At 40.1% G+C, this 27,510-nt stretch overlaps 4 protein-coding genes across 10 annotated transcripts in view; 2 read left to right on the plus strand and 2 right to left on the minus strand.

Annotated features, from left to right (window-relative positions):
* Positions 1–323: 323 nt before the first annotated feature.
* On the minus strand, positions 324–2,672 carry LOC117728768. 2 transcript variants are annotated; one of them, XM_034529611.1, is made up of 5 exons: positions 2,515–2,672; positions 1,668–1,744; positions 1,111–1,275; positions 818–949; positions 324–642 (listed from the first exon to the last, which is right to left on the minus strand). In XM_034529611.1, exons 2-5 carry the CDS (start codon positions 1,741–1,743, stop codon positions 506–508), a joined length of 510 nt encoding a protein of 169 aa, XP_034385502.1. In that variant the 5' UTR covers position 1,744; positions 2,515–2,672; the 3' UTR covers positions 324–505. The 2 variants fall into 2 exon arrangements, with proteins under 2 accessions (XP_034385502.1, XP_034385503.1); XM_034529612.1 differs by having other exon boundaries at positions 2,519–2,576.
* On the plus strand, positions 2,647–5,433 carry emc8 (ER membrane protein complex subunit 8). Of its 2 annotated transcripts, XM_034529609.1 has the most exons (6): positions 2,647–2,815; positions 3,004–3,164; positions 3,551–3,627; positions 3,714–3,783; positions 4,051–4,145; positions 4,305–5,433. In XM_034529609.1, the coding sequence occupies exons 2-6, from the start codon at positions 3,051–3,053 to the stop codon at positions 4,462–4,464; spliced, it is 516 nt and encodes a 171-aa protein (XP_034385500.1). In that variant the 5' UTR covers positions 2,647–2,815; positions 3,004–3,050; the 3' UTR covers positions 4,465–5,433. The 2 variants fall into 2 exon arrangements, with proteins under 2 accessions (XP_034385500.1, XP_034385499.1); XM_034529608.1 differs by having other exon boundaries at positions 2,647–3,164.
* A 10,209-nt stretch (positions 5,434–15,642) lies between these two features.
* Positions 15,643–18,296, plus strand: gins2 (GINS complex subunit 2). Its single transcript, XM_034525794.1, has 5 exons — positions 15,643–15,828; positions 16,135–16,249; positions 16,956–17,055; positions 17,201–17,327; positions 18,020–18,296. Exons 1-5 carry the CDS (start codon positions 15,646–15,648, stop codon positions 18,146–18,148), a joined length of 654 nt encoding a protein of 217 aa, XP_034381685.1. The 5' UTR covers positions 15,643–15,645; the 3' UTR covers positions 18,149–18,296.
* A 1,194-nt stretch (positions 18,297–19,490) lies between these two features.
* The window catches only part of gse1 (Gse1 coiled-coil protein), a 57,511-nt gene continuing 49,491 nt past the window's right edge, over positions 19,491–27,510 (minus strand). For 4 of the 5 annotated variants that reach the window (XM_034558049.1, XM_034558076.1, XM_034558067.1 and 1 more), the window contains exons 9-16: positions 26,262–26,899; positions 25,992–26,104; positions 25,638–25,905; positions 24,746–24,859; positions 24,211–24,585; positions 22,944–23,282; positions 22,320–22,423; positions 19,491–21,957 (exon numbers count right to left, since the gene is read on the minus strand). In XM_034558049.1, the coding sequence (XP_034413940.1) occupies positions 21,817–21,957; positions 22,320–22,423; positions 22,944–23,282; positions 24,211–24,585; positions 24,746–24,859; positions 25,638–25,905; positions 25,992–26,104; positions 26,262–26,899 (2,092 nt within the window). In that variant the 3' untranslated portion in view covers positions 19,491–21,816. The remainder of the gene's footprint in view (positions 21,958–22,319; positions 22,424–22,943; positions 23,283–24,210; positions 24,586–24,745; positions 24,860–25,637; positions 25,906–25,991; positions 26,105–26,261; positions 26,900–27,510) is intronic. The other variant, XM_034558083.1, reaches the window with a different exon arrangement.

A 27,510-nucleotide genomic window follows, 5' to 3' on the forward strand; every position in this document is an offset into this window, starting at 1 on the left:
ATTTAAAATTACACTGTCAATTATTTGCCAATGCATCTTATATCTGCGGTTAACTGGCAAACATAAGAGAAATTCTTAGGTCAATTTCACTAATTTAATAACATTCAATCTCAACTTCATTCAATTCTGGGCTCAAAGTGCCATACTCATAACAGATGGCATTAATGAAAATAGAATTAGTTGCAAAGGTTGACCGAAAATACCCAAACAAGTACATTCACCAAATTAAATGGTTTGAGGTTTAGTCCTTCTCTCTTCACATGAAACAGTAATTTAACAAAAGGCATTTTTCCACAGGTGTCACAAAAATAACACAATTAAAATAGAAGGGTTATCAGTTTAACCATTTTTATTTCTATAATACACAATGACCATAAGAGGAAGAGGCCTTCCAAAATGCAGAGGTAATGTGAACAGTTGATCAATACAGAAATATAGGTATTCTTGTATCTCTGAGTTGGTCTGCCTTTATCTTCAAAGTATGTGTTATAGTCCTCTGGGTACTTTACTTTTTCCACTGCTTGTTTTCGTAGTCCCACTTGGATGCGTATCCCTCGACTGGGTTCATTCTCATGTCCAACACCCTTTGAAGCTCCTTCTCTTTCCACTCAACCTCAAATGTGTGTGGGACAGGTCCATACACTGCAAAGAAACAATGCGTTAAGTAATATGCTTAATTAGGCTGCATCAACCAAGTGTAACAGATGATTGCATTCCTCTTGGTTTGAATTGGAAACAAAGGTATCACATCATCAAATCTTGAACAGTTTTGCAGACACAACACCAATCTTGCCATTACACTTGTTGGCAGACATACCAAACTTTCTCTGCCAGAGCACAATCAGACCAGTGAAGCCAACTAGGAACATCATCCCTCCAACCACACTTTTCCACTCCGACGATCCCTGGGTCATCTCAGCAAAGCTCTGTTTGAAGCTGATGCGGTACACTGAACATTGGAAACACAGAATCTAGATGATTACAATTGTACTAGATGGAAAATTAGTTTTTATCATTAACACATTACTGAATTAATAGAACATTTGATAACAAAATCAGTTTGACCAATAATTATGACCATTAAAAAAACAGAGTGCAGTACAGTCATACATGCAATCTTCTCCTCATCAGAGAGTGCAGCCCAGGAGCCCTTCTCCTTCTCCTTCAAGGACGCCTGCTCTGGACTCAGGTTTTGCACATAGCTGATATCTGGGAGGGGATTCTCCCGCCTGTCAAAATAGGCAGGGAGAGCGTAGGCCTCTACCTTGGCAACACCTGCAGGAGATGAAAAAGAATGCCTCAACAAACAAGTTTCCCTATCAAAGAATGCTGACATTCATGCCAATCTTTCCTGACATGATGTGTATTCCAAGTATGCCGATAAAACATGTATAATCAGCTGTGCACTGGCACAATTTGATTGAATTCATTCCACTATAAGCAAATGTGAAGGATTTTCTTTACTTTAAAAACACATTCCAAAACCATTTTGAGTTTTGTTGTCCAACAGAACAATGTTTTAATTTTTAACAACTATTTGGGGCTTTTTGATACCACGGTAATCATTGATGTAGGAGTTTTAAAATCATACAATATATTATGAGGCACTAATTCAATCTAGGATTACCCCACCCCTGCTAAAAATAGAGTCCGTTTGAGTCACTTACCATGTCCTCCACGAACACAAACAGACGTGGAAATGGCACGTTTGCCAACAAGGCGAAGGGCTCTGGTCGCCAGCATTCTGCGGAAAAGGTCATATGAAAGATATTAGTTAATAACTTAAACACATTCAAACGTTTCCTAATGTTCGACAAATTTCTTCTGGTAACCACATTTCTAACATTTATATGAATTGATCAAATCATGTTAAGATCACATAGCAGGTGTTATTTTTGAGCAAATCTATAATATAATACGATTTAGCTTACATCGTCTGACATATGTTTTAAATACTTGCATTTAAACCAAGTCATGTGTTTACAAAAAACGTAAAGTAGCTAGAGTGCGTTAGGTTCATTGATTGTATATGATAGGTTAATTGAGTTATTGTTGTTCCAAACCAAAGGTCTACCGTTAGCTACAAAGCAAAGCTAAGCTAAGCTAATGTTAGCTAGCTGCAAACACAAGGTCATACCGCCCAGGAAAACTAAGCACTGAAATACAAGGTTCTTTAAAACCAGTACTGAAAATGTCACGCAACACTTCCACATTTATCGAGTTTGCATGTACATGAGCCCATGACAGGCCACTGCAACACCTAACTATCTGCGCGATACATCCGCCTTCACAAATCTGATGCTACAAGCTAACGACAGCTATCCAGTAAGTTAGCTCGTCCCAATCTGACAAAGTCACTTGTGCACAATTGATTATTTCGGTTGAAATTGCTACTTAATGTGTGTCCATTACTTCGCTTTGAATATGTACAATGTCACAATGTGAGTAAATGGTAAAGCCTGATGTATTTCTACGTGGTTAGAAGGATGCTGTTGATTAAAAAAAAAATACAACCTACTGTCTCTTCCTTACTCCCGTACGCCGATGCTCTGAAAGGAAGTGTGATGGTGACCGGAAGGACGTAAATCGTGTTAAGAGGGCGTGAACAGACCGGATGGATGATGCTATATGATCTAATTTTACGATATTTCCATTCTGATTTACGGCACCACCGGTGCTGCAGAAACGAGAGCAAGGTGGAAGCAAGACTAGCTTAGATTTCCTAACACAGTAATTAATCTTACGTAAAAAATACTATTGTCATTTTTTATAATTGTGAAGCTTACAGGTTCGTGTCAGTCAGGTGACTGCTGAGGTATATATCTATATATATACACTTTGTTGTTGGCATTAACATTAGCTAACCGTAGCAGACAGCTTCTCATCGTGTAGCCACTCAACTTCTCAGGATCTGTCAATTTTTTACCGAGTCCGCCGATTTTCTCACAAACATGCCTATCCAGCTGACAAGTCAGGCTTACTGTAAAATGGTTTTACATGCAGCCAAGTACCCTCACTCTGCTGTGAATGGCTTGTTGGTGGCCGAGAAAATGAAGGAGAAAAAGAAAGAGAGCCACTGGGAACCGGTCTTGTGTGTGGACTGTGTGCCGTTGTTTCACGGCACTCTTGCTCTAGCACCGATGCTTGAAGTAGCTTTAACACTGGTAAGTAGCCGTAAATTAAGGTATACAGTTTCACGTTTATTGGGTTCACCTAGCTTAAACTAATGCAGTCTGATACACAAATAATACTGCAAAACAAAATGTCCTGATTTGGTTATTGTTAAAACCGTTTATAGTGGTTTTGATTAAACTTCAGGGTCATGTGGTAGGCTGACGTTAGTCGTGCGTTAAATCCCCCTTCCTTACTAACAGGTGGTTTTAATTTCGTGTTCCCCTAATGAGGGTTCACTAAATACTATAATCACCTCTCAGTTTATTGAAACTACTCAAGTTTATAGTTTATCGCAGGGCCGTTTTAGATATTTCCCTAATAAAGTGGATCTCTGCTGTCCTTCTTTTTCATGTTTGCTCCACTGCTCCTATCTCAGATTGATACTTGGTGTAAAGAAAATAATTACGTCATTGTCGGATATTATCAAGCCAATGAACACACAAAGGATTCAAGGTACAGACAAGACAAAATGGAATCCTAGAAAACAATTAGCAATAAAACCCTGCCCCAAACTACCTTAGTTCATCTCTCTCTTGCAGACCCAACCAAGTTGCAGAAAAAGTTGCTGCCAGGATTTCTGAGAACTTCAGTGAAGCAGCAATTGTTATGGTAATAATACATTATTTAGACTGGTGTCAATGAAGAGTGTGTACATTCTGAAAGGGATGGTGTGAGTTTGGTATGTTTTTGCATTGATTAGGCTGCTGTCATCAATCTAAATGCTATCTATTTGTAATGGTTAGCAACATTGTAAAGTATACATAATTAGAAGTGAGTTCCATAAAGCACGTCAGACACTGGTCTAGTGCTGTAAAGATATACATAACATGTCTGTTTGCTACTAAATCCCTTGTGATTTCTGTTTTTTTCCCTCAGGTGGACAACAGTAGATTAAGAATGAGCTGTTTTGAGCCCATTGTGCATATCTATGACCATCATGAAAACAAGTGGAAAAGCAGAGAAGTAACTTTGTAAGTTGCTTTTTGCTTTGAGCCATTTCACTAGAGACCGTGTTATAAGTGCAACCTCAACCACAGCTAGCTTCTGGTATCCACGCTCCCTCTGTTCTCTTATTAACTAGCAAAATAGTGTACATTGTTTATTCACAAAATTCTGTTTTTGTCTTCCAGTGACTGTTTTGAGGACTGGAGCGAAGCGCAGAAGATCACATCTGCTCTGTTAGAGGGAAGGTCCTACGAGAGCTTGATTGACTTTGACAATCACTTGGATGATCTGAGGAACGACTGGACCAACCCTGTGATCAACAAGTCCGTCCTGGATCTGTGCTAAGCCAGTCAGTCAGGAGTACTCTTCACATAGACACATATTTCTGCCGTTTCAGCATGCATGATGCTACTTACCTCGTAGCACAGGAGTACAATAATGCTGAACGCATGACCTTTGTTCCATGAAAAGCTCCCTGCTATTGAGAGGATCTTGCGGAGCACTGACCATTTAGGCCAACTTCTCTCACGGGCAAGAGCCATATGTGCTCTGTTGGCATGTGTCGGCCTTTACAAGGTGATGCTGAGGTGATGAAGGCCATTATGTGTTTGACTGCAACTTTAATGTGTTTTTTTTTCCTACAATGGTTTGTGTTTATTCATAGTTGTGTGCATATATTTAAATTCTTAGAGTTTTTAATAAATCTTTCCCTAGCCATACAGAGATCAATAAATTTAAAGAGATGATTGTACTACTAAGATATGATATAGATACATGTTCTCTATTATAGGTGTAGTTTGTTTTAAGCCCTCAAATTTAAATATAGAACCATAGTCTGAATATGTTTGTGAGCAGTTTATTTATAAACAATATAAGAATATAGATGAAACGGAGAGGCAGTAGATTATTTAAAATGTTTTCTTATCTTTGCCATAACTCCTCAAAAGATTAATTCTTATGCAAACATTTCTATGATGGGTGTCTCTTGTTATTGTTCCTGGTACACTTCAGAATGAAATTCTTCTGATGATACAATGTTGGCGTATTGGCTTTTGATTCTTGCTCTGGAAGATTTGTTCAGAAATACAGTCCGTCAAATCAGATCACAGGAATCTGAATTATGTTTCATGTTAGGTATCTGTTGTAAGAACTAGGTACTAGTTTGTATTTATACTTAATTGACTGCTCTAAATCCTACTATTTAATATGTAATGTTAAAATATTTGAATACTTAATGTTGGGATACAGAACTACCTTTTGTATTTCAAATTAGAATGAATCAGTAAGAGCTATTAAATAATGCTGTTGAAGTCACTTTTTTTAACATCCATTTTATAAACTGAATGTATAATGAAATCCCCTTTGGAACCAATTCTTTTGTCAGACTTGTGTCATTTAGTACATTATTTATAGGCGTTAATAGGTATTTACCACTGCCTTTGAGGGCTTCAGGCTTTGGTTAAATTTGATATGGCTTAGAAATTCAGTTCATGAATGGCTTTGCTGCATCAACCAAGGACAGGGTCATATGTTATCTGCTCAGAACCAGTAGAATGGCAAACGATATTTCTTATGTCAATTTGCATGACGACATTGATAATAAAACCTTGTTGTCACTGACATGGTGAAGTAGAAATACTACAGAAACAGAATGGTATTCAATGAATAGAGTACTAAATTGCATTATTTAAAAATTGCACCTGGTAGAAAAATATAAAATTACACTTTACTCTCCACTTTGTTGGTCAACAGAACTATTAGAAATTGGTCAAATGCTCATCAATGATAAGAAGTTTTATATAAACAGATACGTGGCTCTCTCAGAACATTAATGGTACAAACGTATGATATGTTTGATTGCTGTAGATAAAACTACCCAATAGTAGTATTTGAAGTAGTTAATATAGCAACACCATAAATAAGCTTATCTACAGCAGTATAATTCAAACCTGAACCACTGACCTGACCTTCAGCAACACAAAAGCACAGCAAAAGGAGATACTCGCATATCTTTTAAGGAAAATGTCTTGACGTTTTCAGACACAATCTATAATAAACTATGTTGGATATCAATATCACCCTGAACTTTTAACGTATTCAAATTAGTTTACGTTTTTCACGCTGCTCAGTCTCTGTGTCTTCACACATTCATGGTAGTTTTTAGTTTTAGGAAATCATTTATTTAGTCTGCAACAGAACATAAAAAGGTTTTGAAAATAATGTGAAAATAATATTAGCAACAAGCTATTGTTACAAAATTCCGTAAACCTTTTTGTGTCCACATAATAATTGACTTGGTTAATTGGAGACAAATTTGATTAACATGAGTTGTATTCAGTCGTTGTCAGGGTTACGGGATGACCTGGCCTACTTATAGTACCTTGGTGTCATCATTATAGTGGGCGACTGTGGTTCAGTAATGAGCGAGTCGTCCTTCAATCACTGGATCGGCGGTTCGATCCCCAGCTCCGCTAGCCCATGTCAATATGTCCTTTGGCAAAACACTTAACCCCAAAAATGGCTCCCACAGCCTACAGTGTGTGAATGTGAGATAGTCCTAATGGCAGGTGGCTCCTCCCATCTGTGTGAATGGGTGAATGATGTCATGTAGTGTTAAAGTGCTTTGAGTGGTCGGAAGACAAGAAAAGCGCTTTAGAAGTACAGGTCCATTCCATTATCATGATCGTTGACATTTTATATTTGGTTGTTTGATGCAGATATAAAGCTTTCGTAAACGGAGGTGCGTTCAAGCGCTCCAAACAGAAAAAACTGAGCACTGAGCGAAGGTCAATTTTAACCATAAACTGTAACGTTATCATGGTGTTCAAATGTAATCTTGTCAAATTTAGTTTTCAGCGAGATACTTATTGTTATTCAAGCAGTTGTTTGAAGGAGACAGCGGTATAATATTAGGGATGGGATTAGGACCTGTTTAACTTTATAACACTAACTCTAAGCATCTTATGATACTAATTAAAACTACAAATACCCCAAAACATTTAAATACAAGTACAAACATTTGTTCGCTACTCATTAGAATTTGTATACAAATAACCACTATTGGTGTCAATAACAAGTGACAGACACTTCTAACACTTAGGCAAAAACATTGTGACTGATCATTTATAGATGAATGAGTTATTGATTGAATTATTGCAGTATCTAAACAGTTGGAAGTGGTCTGTGCATGTGTGCAAGGCAATTAGGCTACAAGCATTGTCAGCACGTGTTTTAAATAATCTCTTTCAATGTGATTAAATTAGCCACAAAGTCTGATTATTCCTATAATATAGGCAGATGCCTGATCCCAATGTCACATAAATAAGTGTTGTTGTTTCTATAAACACATACTTTCATACAATTAAAATGATTAACAACAAGATAAGTAGAATTGAAATACAAATGAAAGATAATCAGTGTCAATATCTCCTTTTTATTTGATATACCAAGGTTGGTTTGAATACTTGCCGCATGTTTCAGCTTGAAATGTATGCAACTCAAAATTCTGATGACTATTTTGTTTCAGCGTATCCAGTTGCAGGACTGGAGTTTACACGTCCATGGGAACGATGGAAGAGACTTCCGGTTTGTCCAATTCCTGCATGTCTTTGTCATTTTATTAATAAACATAATGCAGTTGTCCACTTTCCAGTGTCGTCCTTTTCTTTGCATTTTCATGTCAAATAGGTGCCTGCAGCCATCTCCTATCCCCATGGTTTACATGACCCTGTGACACACGTTCTGGTGTCAATGCTAACTAACAACATTCTTTAAAAGTGTATTATTGTTGTATGATTATAATTTAAACTCTCTTTTGTGTTTCATGTTAAGACAGGCACTTTTATATGTCGCCCTCAATGGATGACCTCTGGGAAGAAGAGGAATGTTATACAGACCAACTGAGACAACAACATCTTTGTGCTGAAGCTCTGAGGCAGGATTGTTCCTCATTCCAGCTGCACTGTGTTTAATGTTATTAAAATATTGGAAACATACAACATGTTTTAAATTAATTCGTTATAAAATGTTATGAAAATGTATGACATTATAGTATATGGTCTGTAATAGACATGGATATTTAGACCAGTTCATTCAGTTTGACTTACACTTCCTGAGAATATCATTGTCTATGAAGAACTTCAAATTACAGCCCATTTATCTGCCATTTTAGCTATTTTTATTGATATTAGATGTAGAATGAAATCAGGATAATTACATAGTATGTGTCAAAACTAATGGACCACCTAAACATGGATGTTTGACTTATTTTAGATTTGTATTTTATTATAGTGTTTGTTGATTTTGTTACCAAATCTGGAACGACAGCCAGTGAAGTTCTCCATTTGATAATTGTGAGTCATGCGACTTGGGCGTGTTTCTCAGGACCGGATTTAGTCATTTGGGGGCTACTCTCTCTAACTGGGAATGTTAGTTTTGACTCAAAACCTTTTTTTCTGAAGTAAAACTAATAACTATAATTGGTAGAACTATACTACTGCGAAGTAAAAGTCCTGCCTTCAAAATGTTACTTAAAGTGAAGAGTGAAAGGCATTTTGTACTAAAGCCGGAGCTTTCAATTCTAATATGCATTAAAATATATTCCAAAGCAATTTACTGCATTTTAATTTTCAATTTTTTTAACAAAGTGCCTGGTTCCTTTAACAACCCGCTTTGGCTTATTTAGTTTCCCCGTTGTCATCTGAGTCATGAGCCATCCGGTAGCATGAAGTCAAAGTTGTGTTTCATTTACCGATTCAAAGCTGTGTTCACACAAAGTCTAGTTTAGCTTACTCATGCCTCACGAGACCAATGCTGGTCGGAGTCCTAGTTCCTGCTGAAGCCACAAGGCGTGCCCACAGTCTGGTAAGAGTCGGCGTCCTGTGTCTCCGTGGCGGTGCCAGTCGTGCACAGGAACATCCATCCTCAACTATGCGCAGCCAATACGGGACAATTGGTTCAAAGTTCATATAGAAGCCAGCTATAACACATCCAGAGGCTTTCCAGTAAGTCGCTGTGTTAATGTGTTAGAGCAGGGGTCTCAAACTCAATTTACCTGGGTGGAGCTAGAGTCTGGGTGAGGCTGGGCCGCATCAAGTATTCAAAAAAAAGTACAACTGATCCAATCTTCTCAATCTTTATCAATAACAATTCAGAACATGAACGGGTTCTTCAGAGTATTAACGAACATGAACGGCTCTTCAGAACATGAAAGGTTGAACAGGTTCTTCAGAACATGAACGGTTAAACGGGTTCTTCAGAACATGAACGGTTCTTCAGAACATAGGCGTCTCTTGTCTACTCCTTGCTGCCAGAGACCTGCAGTGCTTCCTCTCACACAGCTAAGCCACATTGGGCTTGAGGGAGGAAGCAGTGGAGACACTCAGTCTGGCTTGAAGATGCTCATCAGTGAGTTTGGACCTGTACTTTGACTTATTAAAGTTCATGTTGGAAGAAGAGCTTTTCACACAGATATGTGCTCCCAGAAAGGCACATGGTCCACTTGAACATCCTGGAAAGCTCAGGGAAGGTGACTTATTCATGTGCAATATCAGCATCAATATCAATGTATGTATGAATTATTAGCCCATGCAATATAAACACTTTATATTTCCTACCTCAAATGTGCAATAATGTGGACCCAAACACTTACAGTAATTTGATTATATTGTGTTTTCCTTTTATAATGTATTTTAATTATTTATTGTTTCATACGAATGTCTCTTGTTCCACTTTGCTGCTGTAATCCTGCAAATTTAATAACGGAATAATAACAAACCAATAAAGGACTATCATATCTGTGTAATCGTTGCTGTACATCAGTGCATTGACTGCAAAGCCAGACTCATAATACTGGAACAGCTAGTATTAATTGTATATTATGTAATATGTGATCAATCTAAATATAGCTGCTGTTGGTAGTTTCCCCATAACTTGACTTCCTTTCAGCATCATACAAATGTTTTTTCCAGAGAAGCCTCAACCGCTACAAACAGCTCCATAATTAATTTTAATAGCTTTTAAAGCTGCAGCTAACAATTACTTTTAGGGATACTGATACCGACTCGTTGGGGCCGATGCATTAATTTAAATTCTGTTTATATATGATACAATTATTCTGGAATATTTATTGCTGTTTGTTGTTGCTATTAAAATATGTACACACACACACACTTTACATTTTTAAAGCTCAAAACAGAAAAAATCAGGAAATTAGACAACAAAGATGTTCTTGTCCCAGAATAAAGGACAAGAAACATAAAGACAAAAAGTAAAATACATTATAATAATACAAATAGTATAATCCAATACAAATAATAAAAGAAAAACATTTAAAATAATCAAATAAAAAATTCAATAAAACATATGGTCGACCACCTTTTTTCAGCTGTCTGAAAACGTTCAGATAAACGTTTTTTATTCTCGTGAACCCTAAGGGTCCGTTTCCTCATCCTGTGAACTCGGGTCCTACCTGCTCGCTTGGTTGCCCGTGTTCTTCATCCTGTGAACTCTGGTCTTACCTGCTCGCTTGGTCCTTGTTTCTTATTTTTCTCCTTCTCACCTGTCTCACCTGTGTAAGGACAGCAACTGGGTCTCACCTGTCTCACCCGTGTGAGGACAGAAACTGGGTGTCACCTGTCTCACCTGTGTGAGGACAGCAACTGGGTCTCACCTGTCTCACCCGTGTGAGGACAGAAACTGGGTGTCACCTGTCTCACCTGTGTGAGGACAGCAACTGGGTGTCACCTGTCTCACCTGTGTGAAGACAGCAACTGGGTCTCACCTGTCTCACCCGTGTGAGGACAGAAACTGGGTGTCACCTGTCTCACCTGTGTGAGGACAGCAACTGGGTGTCAATTGTCTCACCTGTGTGAGGACAGTAAGTAAGTAAGTAAGTAAGTAAAATTTATTTGTACAGCGCCTTTCGCAGACCAGGGTCAAAAGGCGCATCATAATTACAATAAAACAATAGATTAAGAAATACATACACATTTAACTTAAAAAAAGGCCAAGACAACTCAATGACGATCATAGCAGCCCCAAGGCAATTAAACAAAAGCCTTGACAAATAAAAGGGTCTTAAGTTTCTTTTTGAAGGAGTCAACAGACTCCATTGAGCGCAGGGAGAGCAGAAGATCGTTCCAAAGCCTGGGAGCAACAGCCTGGAAAGATCGGTCTCCTCTGGTCCGGAAACGGGTGCGCGGAGCCATCAGCAGATTCTGACCCACAGACCTCAGAGCCCGAGCTGGGGTGTAAGGCTGGATCAGATCATTGATATACGGTGGAGCCTGACCACGTAAAGCTCTAAAAGTTAAAACCAGAATTTTAAAATTGATCCTAAATGGAAACTGGCAGCCAATGAAGTGCTTTGAGAATAGGGGAGATGTGTGTCCTCCTATTTGAGCGGGTCAGAATTCGAGACAGCTCCTTCTTGTTTAGACATAAAAATAAACTATTACAATAGTCTAAACGTGAAGACACAAATGCATGAATGATCAGCTCCAAATCATTTTGTGACACCATTTTCCTAAGTTTGGAGATATTCCTCAGCTGGAAAAAACAATTTTTGGTCAGCTGTTTGCAGTGTTGCACTAATGACATGTCTTTGTCCAATATAACACCCAGGTTTCTTAGGCTCGGTTTAACAGACTGGCCCAAGTCACCTAGGTACTGGTACAGCAACTGGGTCTCACCTGTGTGAGGACAGCAACTGGGTGTCACCTGTCTCACCTGTGTGAAGACAGCAACTGGTTTCACCTGTCTGACCTGTCTCACCTGTGTGAGGACAGCCGTTTGAGGAAGATGCTGTTGCTTCATGAGTGCCGAAAGAAACCGACTCCATCACTGTGAGTGTGGAGCGACCAGTCTGAGGGGCCCCTTCCTCCCAGTTTGACACCAGACGTGTTCACGGGAGAATTCCTCCCCTCCGGCAAAGTGTGTGTGTGTGTGTGTGTGTGTGTGTGTGAGGCGAGACAATGGCGTCAAGGAGCTCATTGTGCGTTGTGTACGTTCTCAGGTCTGAGCGCGTCTCGATCACGACGAGCGGAAGATTCTCTGAGACGTGAGGACTTAGTGGACAAGACACACACACACACACACACACACACACACACACACAAATGGGAACATGGGAACACACACACACACACACACACACACACACGGGAACAAGTGAACACACACATGGGAACACACACAAACACACACGGGAACATGTGAACAACATGTGAACACACACACACACATGGGAACATGTAAACACACAAACGTGGGAACATGTGAACACACACAAACACAAACATGGGAACATGTTAACAACATGTCAACACACACATGGGAACATGTTAACAACATGTGAAAACACACATGGGAAGATGTTAACAACATGTCAACACACACATGGGAACATGTTAACACACACAAACACACACACATGGGAACATGTTAACACACACAAAGACACACACGGGAACATGTTAACACACACAAACACACACACATGGGAACATGTTAACAACATGTGAAAACACACATGGGAACATTTATATATATGAGATGTAAGTGAAAATATTTTAGATTTATTTATTGATGCATTTATTTATTCATCTATCCTTTAATTTATCTTTTTATTTATTTACCTATTTATTTACCTATTTACTTTAGTGAAACTACTCTGAGGTCAGGAATGGATTTTCACTGAAATATTCAAATTGCCATTACACCGATTTGACTCAAATACTTTTTTTTTGTATATCTTTATTTAAAAAGGGACCGTGTACAGTTAACACATAAATGTCACCAAAAAAAATATTAAAGTAAGTAATACAAAACATTAAAGTAAGTAATACAAAACATTGAAGTAAGTAATACAAAACATTAAAGTAAGCAATACAAAACATTAAAGTAAGTAATAAAAAACATTACAAGTAAGTAATAAAAACCATTAAAAGAAAGTAATAAAAAACATTAAAAGTAAGCAATACAAAACATTAAAGTAAGTAATAAAAAACATTAAAAGGAAGTAATAAAAAACATTAAAAAGGAAGTAATAAAAAACATTAAAAGTAAGTAATAAAAAACATTAAAAGTAAGCAATACAAAACATTAAAGTAAGTAATAAAAAACATTAAAAGTAAGTAATACAAAACCTTAAAAGTAAGTAATACAAAACATTAAAAGTAAGTAATACAAAACATTAAAAGTAAGTAATATAAATCATAATAATTGTGTTTAATGAGTACAGTGCTGACCAGCTTTCAACTGATTTTTTACTGATACTTTCACCAACGTGTAACTATAATTAATACTAATTTCAAATATATGTGGTTTATTTTAAAATAGGTATATGTTGTGGTATATAATAATAATAATAATAATAATAATAATAATAATAATAATAATAAATGTAATTAGTCAATTTAAAAAGTTTACCTTCATGTACTTTAATTTGAGTTAATACTTTTTAATTATTGCACACTCTTTAGAAAAGGAACTGGTGGGAAACAAGCCAACCGGTCAGGGAGTTCACAGGTCACAGAACATGTCTCACGTAAACCTGTCGAGATGAAGATTAAAATGACAGAAATCCACACTTCTACCAACCGAGCTGGAGGACGTCGTCTCTTCAGGGCGATGAGTCGAGCCAATGGACGAGACGTTCAAAGGTCTTCAAAGGCCGAGGCAGGAAGTGACGGAAGCAGTCGCGTTGACAATGAGAGAAAATAGAATTTTAGGAAAGTTTTCCAGACTCTTTCAGACAACGAGCTCCGTACACCGAGAGGCCTTTATCAAGGTGTCTCATGGGTAACCACAGACCTCCCAGATCCCAACATGTGCTCCACTTCGAAACAACAACCACGAACGAGGTCTTTACGAGCCCACTCGGTTCTGCACAACCGAGACTTGATCCAGGGACCGGGGTCAGCAGAAGAGGCTCAGTTCGTTGGTTGTTCTAAGCTTTCCCACCGCAAATTAAAACGGCTTCATCCAATCACGTGCGTGCAAAGGAAGGCTCGGAAAGACCAAATCAAGACCGGTACAGTCGGTCCAATTGTACTCTTGGTGTCAGGTGGATCCACATGTTGCACACGGAATGTCACAGTTATCGAGGAGAACGTGTTTTTTTTTATACCACGAATGCTTATTTAATATTCAATTGTGTTTTTAAATTTGTGTGACGGCCCCCTTGGGTCCGTTTTGGACAAGAGTTTAGCGCTCGGGGATCCTTTCTGAATCGGAGGAGACCTCATTGTTCCAGACTTCTCTCTGCGGGGGACCAGATGACTCTTAACGTCAAAGGATCAGCCGAGTCGAGGAGGCGGTGACTCGACGGCTGAAGCGATTGGAGGAGAGGATGTGTGTCGTTGTGTCTTCAAGCCCTTCGGGTGATAATTAATAATAATGTTTTAATTGAAATATCAGTGTCGACCCTAAAAAAAATAATTTTTAATCTTCTCGGCGACGACGATGAGAACGAAATACTTTCTCAGCCTCTCGGCAACATGACAAGATGGACCTGAAGTTTTGGACACGCCCCCTCCCCTTGAAAAAACATTCACTCATTGGTAAAATACACTAATTGATCTTGCGCAATCTATTGTCGCCATGTCGTTATCATATCGACGAAACGCTCAAAGCCTCGTTAGCAACAAACGTCGTTAGCAACAAACGTCGTTAGCAACAAACGTCGTTAGCAACAAACGTCTGAACACGGTCTCTTTTCTTTACGCGTTCTGTGGCTTTAAGAAGAAGAAAAAAACACGTTTACAACAAGGTTCAAACTGCAGAGAACTGTTGAGGCTCAAAAGCCTGCAGAGTAAACACACACGGGGCTCTAGCGCCCACCTGTGGTCTAGACTCATAGTGCAGTCTACCTCCGTGTGATGTAAAAGCAAAGCAGGTTTTAAAGCCTCTTCGTCAGGGTCTAGGGGTCTGGCCCCTTCAAAGGGCCACTTGATACATCTAAGAGTCTGTGTAGCATACAAACAATGTCCAGATGTTTACCGTTACTCTTTGTCACTTCATTTATTGCTCGCATATATTATAAACTCTTGCATCTGAAGAACACCATCCATCACACACAGTTGGGTATCTTTACCACGTATTTGGCCCCGCTACGTAACCATGTAAGACTCCACGGCCAATAACCCTGCAGTCCACCTGTACGCGGACAACGCAATACATCTGTCGGTGAGAACGGCTGACCCATGAGAGTGGATTGCCACCCAGTGTACAAAATAGGTATTACAGGAGGCAAATATAGAACATATTTCCGAGAAATGAAGGATCTTCAACAACATCAAACTGCCACTTACACTAATATAAGGAACAATTATAAAATATAGTAAATACAATTTCGAAAAGGGTACATTCTGTATAATTTAAGTCCACTTTGATGGTACGTTCCTTTACTACTGTAAAGTTAAATAGATGTGTAGGGCTTCATCACCTGGCCAATATTGCCACCTAGTGGCGCTTATTTGCAACTGTTGTTGATGTCACATGACCCACTTTGTCCTCCGTACGTTCATGCAGGCGCCAGCGCGGGAACAAGCAGACCCGGAGACGCGAGCTCGAGTGAAAGTATTAGGAAAACAAAGTCGTCTCGCCAAGCAGACAGCGATGGACCCCTCGGAGGTGGAGTTCCTCGCTGAGAAAGAGATGGTGAAGATAATACCAAACTTCAGTTTGGACAAGATCTATCTGATCGGGGTAAGGAGCGTTCCGTGTGTTTGCCAACACGTTGTCTCACGTGATATAACTCGCATGCCGTTAGCCTCAGTAGCTCAATAGCTAACGCCAGCATAATCCAGACTTTACAGTCTGATGGTGAACAATGGGGGGCAAGCTTCTACTGTATGTTCATGGGTCAGAAGCGCCAGTGTCACCACATGCATGTGTTCACGTATTAAGCCGAAGCACCAGCTGGGATCTCTACGACGTGGATGTGACGATGAAGATGCGAGTGAGATGAAGGTGCGAGTCAGGTGTCGATACGATCTGTGTCTCTGTCCTCAGGGTGACCTGGGGCCCTTCAACCCGGGACTGCCTGTTGACGTTCCTGTGTGGCTGGCTCTCAACTTGAAGCAGAGACAGAAATGTAGGATTGTTCCTCCTGCGTGGATGGATGTTGGTGAGATACACAGCGGAAACGAGTATTTGATGTGTTTTCAAGCGGCGGGGATACTTGAATATCAAATAACGGCTAACATGTGTGTCTGTTATCAAGAAGTTGCCAATCTTTATTCAGGCTATATAGTGCTAACATTGGGTGAACTATTAAAAGCCAATGTCTCACATGGAAATATTGCTGTGACCAACATTTCCACACAAAATAAAAGCCTTGTGCTTCTAGTGCCCTTGGAACAGTTGGGATCTTTGTTTAATACTTAAAACCACACATCTTGTGGTTTCTTCTGTGGAGGTTCAACCTTAAACCTTCTCCACAGCTTTCACACTCAAAAATAAAGTTCTTGGACTATTTAGCAATGTTTGCATTAGACATGATGATTTGAAGAAGAAAAAAATGATTTAAGATGACTACATTCATCCAGAATCAAAAGTAGACATTGTATACGCACATTTGCTTTATTATTATTCACACTTTTATTTGTTGAATGAGGTGCAGGTATACTTTTTTATTAGGATGGAGGTGGCATTATTCTGGACTTTTCTTATTGTCAAAAACTAACAACCCGTTAGTCCATCTCTTAATAGTTGCAGGCTTCCCTACCCTTTCTTTGGCACTCAGCCCCAAGCCAAATACAAATGTCTTCCATCTTGAAATGTGTTTTTTTTTTAATTAATTTTTTTAGTTTCCTGCTGTTTATAATGTGCAGAGAAACTGGAGGAGATGCGAGAGCTTGAGAGGAAGGAGGACACCTTTAGTCCTGTTCCCAGTCCGTACTACATGGAGCTGACCAAAGTGCTGCTGAACCAGTGAGTCATTGAAACTTAAGTGATCCCCCATCAAGATTTAGGGCCTTCCGTCTTATTGTGCTCATGGTGTTTATAGTAATGAAATGCTCCCTTATTGTCCGTGTATGTGGCACTCTACATCACATGATGGTTTGTGTCTCCGTAGTGCGTCTGACAACATCCCTAAAGCAGATGAGATCCGCACGCTGGTCAAAGACATCTGGGACACACGTATTGCCAAACTCCGCCTCTCAGCCGACAGCTTCATCAGTCAGCTGGAGGCTCATGCCAAGGTAAAACTGATCATGAAGATTCATACACACTGGGATAGTGTAGAGCTTTAACAATTAGTCAAACAATTGATTAGGCAATTAACAGAAAAGGATCCAGCATGTTTTCAAATTCCCTAGTTTTAGCTTCTTGACTGTGGATATTTGCTGGTTTTCTTACTCTGCTGTGTTGTGAAATAAAAATGTATTTTGGATTGGAGTATAGGTCTAAAAATTAAAAAAAATCCTGTGCAAGGCACTTTGAATTACCTTGTGTACGAATTGTGCTCTATAAATAAACTTGGCTTGATGGCCGTTTTTCACCATTCACTGAAATTCTTCCAATTTAGACTAAACGAATACATAATCGACAGATTAATGAACAATAATGAAAATGTGTTAGTTGCAAGGATTTTGGTAACATAGCTGCATACGTGTACAGCTTCTGGCGGCTTTGTGGAAAAAACAAATAAAATGTAAGCACCTTGTAATTATTTTTGTGCTCTAAAGAGCATCTTCAGAGATGACAAACTCTGAACATTCATTAGTTAAATTGAACAGGATTAACAGCCATCCTCAGTGTTAATTACCCTTTTATCCCCTCTTCCTGTTTCCCTGTTGTCATATTAAGATTCAGCAGATCATTGGAGAAAGAAGGTTAGATTTAGTTTAAAACTGACCTTGTCTCCTGCCTCTCTGCTTCCTTCCCTCCATAGCTGGACAACCTGACTCTGATGGAGATCAACACCATACGAGCGTTTCTTCTTGACTCTCTCAACTGCATGTACAAACTACGTTCCAATCTGCAGCCGGGTTCAAGTAAAAAACAGTTCACGGACTATTGAGCCCCAACAACAACAAGTTTGGATCGTAGACTGAGAATCTGATCAGCTTTGGACTAAGGATTGTACTTTATCACTTTATCACCAGGCTCCGTCATTACTGAGTTATGGTAATGGTTGATTGAAGCTAACAGAGTTTTACTCCGCTTGTTTTAAGATATATATATATATATATATATATATATATATATATATATATATATATATATATATATATATATATATATATAATATTTGCATTACGTTTTTTTTTGTGTCACCATTCCTGTTTGTAAATAAATGTATTTCTAGGGTAAATATACTTTTCTTTTCTTTTCTGGGGAAAAAAACTAAACATTTAGAGAATTCACTGTGGCTTTTTTCACGATTTGGACAATTTATAGAGAAAATAATTAATCTACAACAGTAGTTGCCCTAGTTCAGTGCTTCTCAAATGGGGGTACGTAAGATTTAAAAAATATATATTTAAAATTAGCATCACTGTCAAAGGATAAACTGATCAAGGAATCAAATAACTGTTAATATGGAAACGGTGACATCATCTGTGAGGTGTGGGGGAGGAGCTACATTTAAAATCTGAATCAGTGGTGTAACTCAGTGGTTCTCAAATGGGGGTACATGATATTTAAAAATGTATTCAATACAATATAAGTAAGTTAATACACTGCATTTTATATATTTTATATTAAATCAGACACTGATGGCACAGCTCTGTATTCAATATTTTATTTAACCAAAAATACTTTTTGCTGGTTAGGGGGTACTTGGCCAAAAGAAAATGTCCACAGAGGTACATCACTGAAAAAAAGTTGAGAACCACTGCTCTAGTTTATCAAAGAAAATTAAATGTGTGAGGCAATTTTAGGATGAAACAAATGGCTGCCTAGTCAAATAATATTTTAGGTAATATATTATTATTATATTTCTGGGCAATTTAAACTCTGTGATAAAAATAAAACATTTGTAGTATATTTCTGAATAGTAATGTAGTAATCATCAAATGTAAGTTCTTGTGGGGACACTTGCCCTATATTTGACCCATCCTAAACATTTAAGAGCAGTGGGGAACCGCAGCACAGCGTCATGACAACTCCAGCTCTGAGGTCAGTCCTTAAGGAGGACAACTAAAGAAGTCTTCTCTAAAATGTTTGTCTTGCGGGGTGGAAGGACGCCCAGTCTAACCAAGACCCATGACATTTCTAACCTAAAACCAGTGGCAAGTTAATGTTGTTAAAGGTATGATGTTTCAATACTAACAGGTATACGAAGAACCATTGCCAACAAAGGTACAGCACCAAGTATTCTGAGTGTTCTACCGTCCACCTACCAGCACCACAAACAACGGTTGATATTTAACATTTTTGAAATATTTTATTTTCTTTTTTGTCTGAAATCACAGCCATATATTCATAAATACCTAATTACTACATTCAACAAAGAATATATTACATTACAATGAATTCAAACAAGTACATTTTAAAAACAGGATTTCACAGCATCTAGACATCCTCCACTGAGTAATGGGGCTATTGCATGGGCGTGCGTGGGATGGACACAGGAAGGCCTCGGCAGCTGACCTCAGCATGCCTCTTCTGCTCTGTAAAAATGACAGACTACGCTCTGCATCCACCTGATCCTCGGAACTGGGCCTCCATTTATAAAAAGGTGTGATTAAATTGGTTCTCAGAGATGCATTTAGATAAAGGAATTCTGTGTCGGTTCTTGGCATGCACATATTTGAAAGGTGTGAGACATACAGTAGACACTTGGATGTAACATGTTAAGTCCCTGATCACTGGCGTTGTGTAGAATGTCCATGTGGACTGCAACTCATTCACATGCTCCCAAATTCTTGAGGCACTTGTAATTAGCATATTGTATGTAGGGGGTGTGCTTCAGTTTTTATAAATTAACTTTCTGCACATTTTAAAAGTTTTTTTTTTTTACTATGAAATACTGAAATCACTCACTCTTAACACCAACTGTCCCACCACTAACTTGTGCAGCCCCTAAATTCAAAATGATGATCTGTGCACCTTCTTGCTGGCCTTTGGGGTCTTCAATCACACACGCAACCATAATGCTGAGTCAACAGGAGTTACAGGGTAGTGTGTGAGGCATTCAGATTTTAGATGTACTACAAAATGCCCAGTTTGAAAACGTCTACTTTTCCAGTCCGTTATTTATACACGTTGGGAACTTTGGATAGTTGGAGTCCTAAAAAAGGGATGCAGGAAGAAGCTGAGTGAATCAAAGGTATCAGCAGTGGAAGATGGCTATTCTGGTTTGAAGGTTTGGCTACCTAATTGCAACTCAATTTCAAATTAAGAATCCAAAATGCAACCTTATTTTTCATTTTGGCACTGTGTCCTCATGACTGCTGATAAGGGCTTGTAAGGCGTAACTTTATGCAAACCGTCATATTATTTGAGCCTAATGTGATATAATGTCATACAAAGTGAAGTGAAAGGTCCAATGGGAGGATAAAGCATCAAAAACCAGTTTCATCAGCTGGCTGCTTAATAAGAGACTCTTCATGTCTTTACAAAATCAAGTATGTCAAGTGACCAAAGTAAAAAAACAAAACAAATTATTATATTGTCACTGTGGATCTCAACTGGTTTCTGTAAGAGAATATCATGAGCTAACAGCAGCAGTGACGCTGACCAGAGGAGTTGTTGATGGGAGACATGTTGCTGTGAAGGAAGGGGGATGAGAGGGCGGGAGCCGTGTCTCAGGACCTAAGTAAGCTTTACTGAGCTCAGATGCCAGATGAGGTGGTTGTGGCTGGGTCAGGAGTAAGAAGAGTGTATCCTGTTCTCTCTCACTCTGTTCAATGTCTCAAAATGAGCTGTTCTGGCCAGCAGCAGTACAAACACTAAAAGCAAGGCTTTCTTTTCCAACACCCAAAAAAAGCATAAACATATAAAAATGGCAGGCTTTTTCTTTAAAAGAACAATGATTAAAGTAATAAAAACATACAAAATCTTTTAAGTCTTCATATTATTTACAATACAAGGCTGAAGCACCTTTTAAAATTCTTATTCTCAAATTTTCTATTTCGAAATAAAACATTTCCTTAATTCTTTCCAAAAATGTGCATTTTCTAAGTTCTTCCCTAATTTAAACAGTTCTTTGTTGTAACACAGTACCACCAGGTAGCTTTTATTCTTAAGTGCATTTCCAGTTCAAAAGCTCATGTGGCCACTGTGATCAAATCAGTCCCGACTGACCAGAAGCCTTTGAAGCGTTCAAGTCTCTCGACGACGCCCCTTTTGGGGTAGCTGCTCCCTCATTGGCAGGATTGTCTGTGTAGCTGTGGCGGTGAGGGATGCAAGGACTGAACAAGAGAGCAGCGGGGACGAAAGAATGTGTGACAAATAGGTGTGTGTGTTTGTGTTGATCTTCCGGTTCCTGTCCCATGCTCTCCGGGTTGGCTACATTGGCACACGTTAGTGGCTCGTGGCACAGTCCAAAGACTGTCCATCCTTCACTGAATGGTCCTGTCTTCTCTGCATTCATCTCTCATCTATCCATTCACTCAATTCATTCATTCATTCATTCATTCATCTAGCCAGCCATATTCTCCTCCATGGAGACATGTGGACCAGGCCATGAAAAATAAACTCTGGGTGTCAGTCTGAAGGGGCCATCAGCTCGGCGTGTTGGGGTCACCTGGGGGGGTAGCCCTTGTAATGGCCGCCTCTTGGCCAGTGTGTCTGTGGCAGCGTCAAACACTTCCTGAAGTGCTCCAGCTCTGCTTGTAGCTTCTCCCTTTCCACTGCCAGCTTCTGTCTCTGGGACATCAGCTCCTACACAACCAGGGACGCAGAGAGGGAAGACAAACAATATAAAGTTAACAACAACGAATCAAATCACAACAAGGAGGACATGATTTCTGTCATATGGCATCAATACAAAAGGTGGGAAAAACCAAGAAGAAACCACAAAGTTGTGATGCTGTCATTCATGTTACAAACTATGAGATGTTTGATAATTTTCCAAGAGGGAGCACATACATTTCAAGGGTTATAGAAGTATATCTAATTCATATTTAAGGAAGTTTGTGTGGCGAAGGGAAATGACAAGGGGTACGTATTTATGAGTTTGGGCTTCGAGATAATGCAAAGTGTATGATCATTCACAATAAGTAGTGTGTGCGCATGCATCTTACCCCCATGCTATGAGACAGCTGCTCAGCAGTCAGACTGAGGTTGTAGTTCTGAGCTTCTAGTCTTCGACACTGGCTCTGCAACACTTGTCGCTCCAAACTTTGCTCTAGAGGACAACAATGAATAAGAAAAAATGACGAAAAAAGAAATGAGTTGGGTATGAGAGAAAAAAACAAGGGTGGCAGCAGTGAGCATTGGCTGCTTTGCAGAATCCAGACCATGTGATACAGCAGATACAGTACATTTATTTTGATTAATATGTCTTCATGTTTAAAAAGGGTAATAAAATACACGTGTGACATTGTGTGTTGATGAGATGGATGTTTAACTTCGGTTGACTTTATTTCTAGTACAAATCCTGATCACACATTTATTTGCACATAACTGAATTGTATAGGACAAATACTGCCCTCTAGCAAAGCAACAACACGACATATATATATATATATATATATATATATATATATATATATATATATATATATATATATGGAAACACTGAATTATGAACCTATAAAATGAGATACTGATGTCTTTTTCAGAGGACGACGTTATGAAACCGCCATAAGAAACGGGGTATAAGAGACATTTAGCAGCATCACTGCGTGTTCTCTGGAGCTGCTTACCTTCAACGTATTCCTGATAAGCTTCAAATATAGATTCAATCCCTTGCCACTTGGAAGCAGGAGCCTCCTCTTCCTCCTCATCCGCTTCCTCCTCAGAGTCATCTGGACCAGACAGGTCCTCCCTCGTCCCTGAGGCCTCCTGGTGAAGGGCTACAGAGAAGTGCTGCCCGTTGGGCTGAGGGTGAGCCAGTGAGAGTGGATGGGGAAACAAATGTGCATTTGGGTGAGATTGTGAATGCGGTTGCGGCGGCCGACCAGGGGCGCTCTGAAGCTCTGGTATGTTGTAGTGAACCGAGGACTCCTGGAGGTGGGATGTCTCCGACATCCCTGTGGCACCGCCTACAGGACAAGATGGGAGAAAGGGCAAGGTTTTGTAGTATTTCACACATTTGTATTAGTTTCAATAATGGTGAAAGGATTAGTTGATTAATCTAGGGATACCAATAACAATTATTTATATTATCGGTTTATCTGCTGATTATTTTCTCAATTAACTGAGTCATTGTTAGGTCCTAAAATCCTGTTTCCCACTCTTTTAGAGATCATGTTCCAGGACATTTTCAAAGATCATCTAGCTAGCATGACAGACAGGGATCTGCGGAAGTCTGAATTAATGATGTGCAGTCTATGGCTAGAACTTATATATGAAATCGTCTCTTACGTGCTTAGAAATGACACCAAATTGATAATAGAATAATAATATAATCAAAACTGCCAGTTACTGATATTTACATTTTTAAGTTGTGTCCACTTAAGTTGTAACCTGCATGTGCTAAATGTGACCTGACAAGCAGAGGACATCTTCAATTGCCAGGCCAAAATCTAAAAAGTATTTAGTTTACCATCAAATCTTTTTTAAGTGGTGAATCTTTGGAAAAAATTTACTATCAATCGATAATCAATAGTACACTATTTAATCTCTAGATTAACTGATCAATAAAAATATTATAAACAATTAAGGTGATGGATTAATCAATTAAGTTAATTCATCATGCAAAAATATCAAACATTATCAGATGTGCAGATGTGTAGCTTTTTGGACTATTGGTTGGACAAAGCAAATCATTTTGAAGACATCACCCTGGGACATTGTAATGACAATTTCCAGATATTTCCAAACAAAAGAAAGTATGTTCCTGGCAGACCTGTAACAAACTGTCCCTCAGGCTTACTGCTGGAAGGTGGTCTCCCTCGTCATTATTCTGTTCTGCTGCATATTGGTCACCATCGCAGACGGATATCCATTAACGTGGCTTCTGCTGCTTACCTTTATGTTTCTGCAGGGCCTTCTGAGTGGACTGAAGAACAGATTCGTGGAACTGCTGGGCAAATTCCTCCGGGGTGAAGCTGTCCCAGGGTTTGGTGCGTCCATTGATGCTGTGAGGGCCCTCTTTAGCCTGCAGGGGGAGTGGGGGCCGCAAGCTGTTCAGTAGGCTGGAGCTCCTCTTAGAGACCGGTCCCTCACCGGGCCCCCGGGCCTTGTCTGGGTAGACAGCTGGAGAAGGGGGTTCCTTTGGTCTTAATGTCTCCCCAAAGGGTTTTGGGTGACCATTGGGGGACGCTGGGCAATGTGAGGAGGGGCTAGAAGGTCTGACAATGTGGTGGCCTTCTGATTCAGAGGAGGGCTGGGCAAATGCAGAATCTGGAATCATTTGAACATATGCAAGTCAATATGAGGTCAAGCTCCACATCACTAAGGATGAAACACCAGATGCATCACACAAATTAATGATTATCATACTAAGACAATAATTTAGGGATGAGCGAGCGTGTATGTTTACGGCCATTAGCGCGTGTCTCACCAGAAATCTGTGCTGGAGGACTCTTACATAGCGGATGAGGGGCATGTCTAATGGTATCCAAGGTTACGCTTTTTTCTTTAACGGCATGAAGCAGCTCAACCACCCTTTTATTATCTAGGAGACAGAAAATGAGTTAGTCCTGTCTGTATGTAACTTACTCACAAAATGTGTGCGTAAAATGCGGTTGAGTGACCTGCCAGCGTGGGAGGCAGTGCGCTGCCATCTGTCGGCAGCAGACAGTAAATCAAGAGGATTAGACTCAGATCACTGTCGACCCACTGCTGCCACTCCCGATTCCTTGTCAGTATGTGAGAGTGTGTGTGCGTATGAAGAAAGTGTCTACTAGCAGAACCTTGACACAAGTCCCCCTGTCTAACTGGGGCAATGTAAGGCCTTACATTATACGTACATTGCTTAAAATATGCTGCGTATAATACAGGGGTTTGAGCTTGGCACAATCCTTGTCTGACCCCTTTATGAAGCTCAGCAGAAGTGAAGCGTCAGCAAGCTGAAAATTACTACATTCTAAAAGCTAAGTGAGCTTGCATTCAGTCTGTCTTCTTCTAAACTTTACTGAACTGAGATGTCAGAGAGACGAGACATGACATGAGTAACATATGTGGCCGAGGCAAACTGATAAAGTATTCATCAATGTCAATAAAACATTTTCCTTTTCTGATATTTTACCACTGGAGTGGAGTTAGCCACCTGGACCCACCGATTATTTTCTTGAACAATAAGAGAGCCATAGTTTATTTAATTAAGAATAGCTAAGAAGCATTGTTACGCACAGTTAAGTATTCCACTGGTTAACATACTTCTTGAACCATAATTAAACAAAACGATAGGTAAGCACCACTAAAGATTTGTGTATCACTATAAATTCCTTTACCTCTCCTCTGCTGTATAGTGACATGGGACAGTTTGAACGTGGTGAGGAAGCGCTTCTTATCCTCAAGCTCCGGTGCTCGGTCCATTTCCTCAGGGGTGAAGCGTGTGCTGAGTTGGGGAGGAGGAGGGGGAGTGCGTTTTGAGTGCGAGAAAGGTGGCGAAGGGCTGCGCTCCCTGAGCCTCCTCCTCCTTTTCCTTCTCTTCTGCTGCACCAGATCATCTCGCCGGCCCACTGTGGTCAGGCCAAACACTCCCAGGAAGTCCAATTTCTGTGCAAGAGAGGCAAAATAAATCTTATGTTTTGCCATGAGTGCTTACAGAAAGCACATAAAGAATGTGTTGGCAGGTGCTTTACCTCTGTGGAGTCATCCAGTTTGAGTGGGGGCTGCTCTGCTACTCTCCTGAGATGGACTCTCACCTCCTCCTCATCACTCTCATCATATGAGTCATCCAGCTCATAGTAGTAACCTGCAGCAAGCAAAGAGGTCACTACTGACACCTCACTTTAAAATCCTCTAATAAAAGTTGATTGTTGAATAAAACAAGACAAATTCTATGATTTTTTCAAAGCATGCAAGAGTGCATGTGATCAGGTGTAGTGCTACAGTGTGCTTAGGGTGAGTACCTTTTTCCCTGGCCTCCCTCCTCCTCCTCTCCTCCTGGTCCAGCTTGCTGACAGGCCTTCGGTGCTGCTGAAGGAAGTCGTCATAGATCAGCATCGTGTCTGGACCCACCCCCACTGTGGCTACCTGGCCCATCCCCGGCCCAGGGACCATTCCTAGCCCTTGTCCGTGTCTACTGTGCCCCGGGTGTCCCTGGAGGCTCTTAAGTCCAGCATTGCTTTTCATGGCTCCCTCCAGTTCATACTGGCTTGACAGAGACAGTGACACCCTCTGCTGGCTGAAGAAGGACTGGGTGGATTTCTCCAGATCAGCAAGGAACGTGCTGGGTTCCGGCAGCCCCGGAGGACCTCTCATTGGCGGATACTTCTCCATTGATCCCCCTTCTCTCCTTCGTGCTCCATCCTCATATTTAGAGGAACCTGGGGGCAGCCGACTGAGCTCATAATGTCCCATCCCTGAGGGCTCGTGGTTACGTCGGGACTCTGAGGGGGTTTCTATAAGAGAGGCAGGGTTCCACAGGGTGGTGGGAGGGTGGTGTTCGCGTGGTGGCTGAGGAGGTTTAGGGGAGATGAGGGGTGGAGGGGCGCCTAAGTGAGGGTGGAGATCCCGGCTTCCTGGTTCATGGTGATTTGGTATGGATCTGTAGGGATGCAATGGGACAGGGGTCATGTTCATCTGTAAGAAATACAGTCTCCCCTAAAATATATTAATAGTGTTTTCCAATTAAACAAGCAACAAAAAAGAGACACACCAGAGTGCGTATATGCCTTGCCTATTTCCCTTCATCCCTGTCAGTATGTCTGTGGGGTTGTGTGTGCAAAGCAGTGTTATCAAGCCCAAACAGAGTAGCCCAGAGCCGAGTGAGGATGTGGCCAAGGCACACAATGTCCTCCAGATATACAGGCCTGTTTTTGATCTGTTAGGTCCTTGTAGTGTGGCATGCATGCACTCGTATGCACTTGCGTGCGTGCATGCGTGCGTGCACACACACACACACACACACACACACTCACACACTAAGTCCAGAGAGCAGTCTGAGAGAGGCCAGGAGAAGTGTTCAGCCCGAGAAGAAAATGATTGACATAGGAAGGTTATGGAAAACGATGGATTGTCAGAATCAGAGTCAATGATATGAGATAGAGAATAAGCATATTCATGTAATGGGGACCATTACATAAATATCAAAACAGATGCTTGAAGCAAATAATTGATGGTGGTGCAAAATAAATGGAAACAGTGAGGAAAAAAGAA

This window comes from Cyclopterus lumpus, chromosome 3 (genome assembly GCF_009769545.1).
Source record: "Cyclopterus lumpus isolate fCycLum1 chromosome 3, fCycLum1.pri, whole genome shotgun sequence".
NCBI classification, from domain to species: domain Eukaryota; kingdom Metazoa; phylum Chordata; class Actinopteri; order Perciformes; family Cyclopteridae; genus Cyclopterus; species Cyclopterus lumpus.

Coding starts and splice junctions, on each gene's coding strand:
- gins2 (XM_034525794.1), top strand. CDS start 15,646: ATGCAGGCGCCAGCGCGGGAACAAGCAGACCCGGAGACGCGAGCTCGA. Junction 16,250..16,955: donor TCCTGCGTGGATGGATGTTG/GTGAGATACACA, acceptor TATAATGTGCAG/AGAAACTGGAGGAGATGCGA. Junction 17,328..18,019: donor AGCTGGAGGCTCATGCCAAG/GTAAAACTGATC, acceptor TTCCCTCCATAG/CTGGACAACCTGACTCTGAT.
- LOC117728768 (XM_034529611.1), bottom strand. CDS start 1,743: ATGCTGGCGACCAGAGCCCTTCGCCTTGTTGGCAAACGTGCCATTTCC. Junction 950..1,110: donor TGATGAGGAGAAGATTGCAT/GTATGACTGTAC, acceptor TCCAATGTTCAG/TGTACCGCATCAGCTTCAAA. Junction 643..817: donor GCTCTGGCAGAGAAAGTTTG/GTATGTCTGCCA, acceptor GTTTCTTTGCAG/TGTATGGACCTGTCCCACAC.
- emc8 (XM_034529608.1), top strand. CDS start 2,952: ATGCCTATCCAGCTGACAAGTCAGGCTTACTGTAAAATGGTTTTACAT. Junction 3,165..3,550: donor TTGAAGTAGCTTTAACACTG/GTAAGTAGCCGT, acceptor CTCCTATCTCAG/ATTGATACTTGGTGTAAAGA. Junction 3,628..3,713: donor GAACACACAAAGGATTCAAG/GTACAGACAAGA, acceptor TCTCTCTTGCAG/ACCCAACCAAGTTGCAGAAA.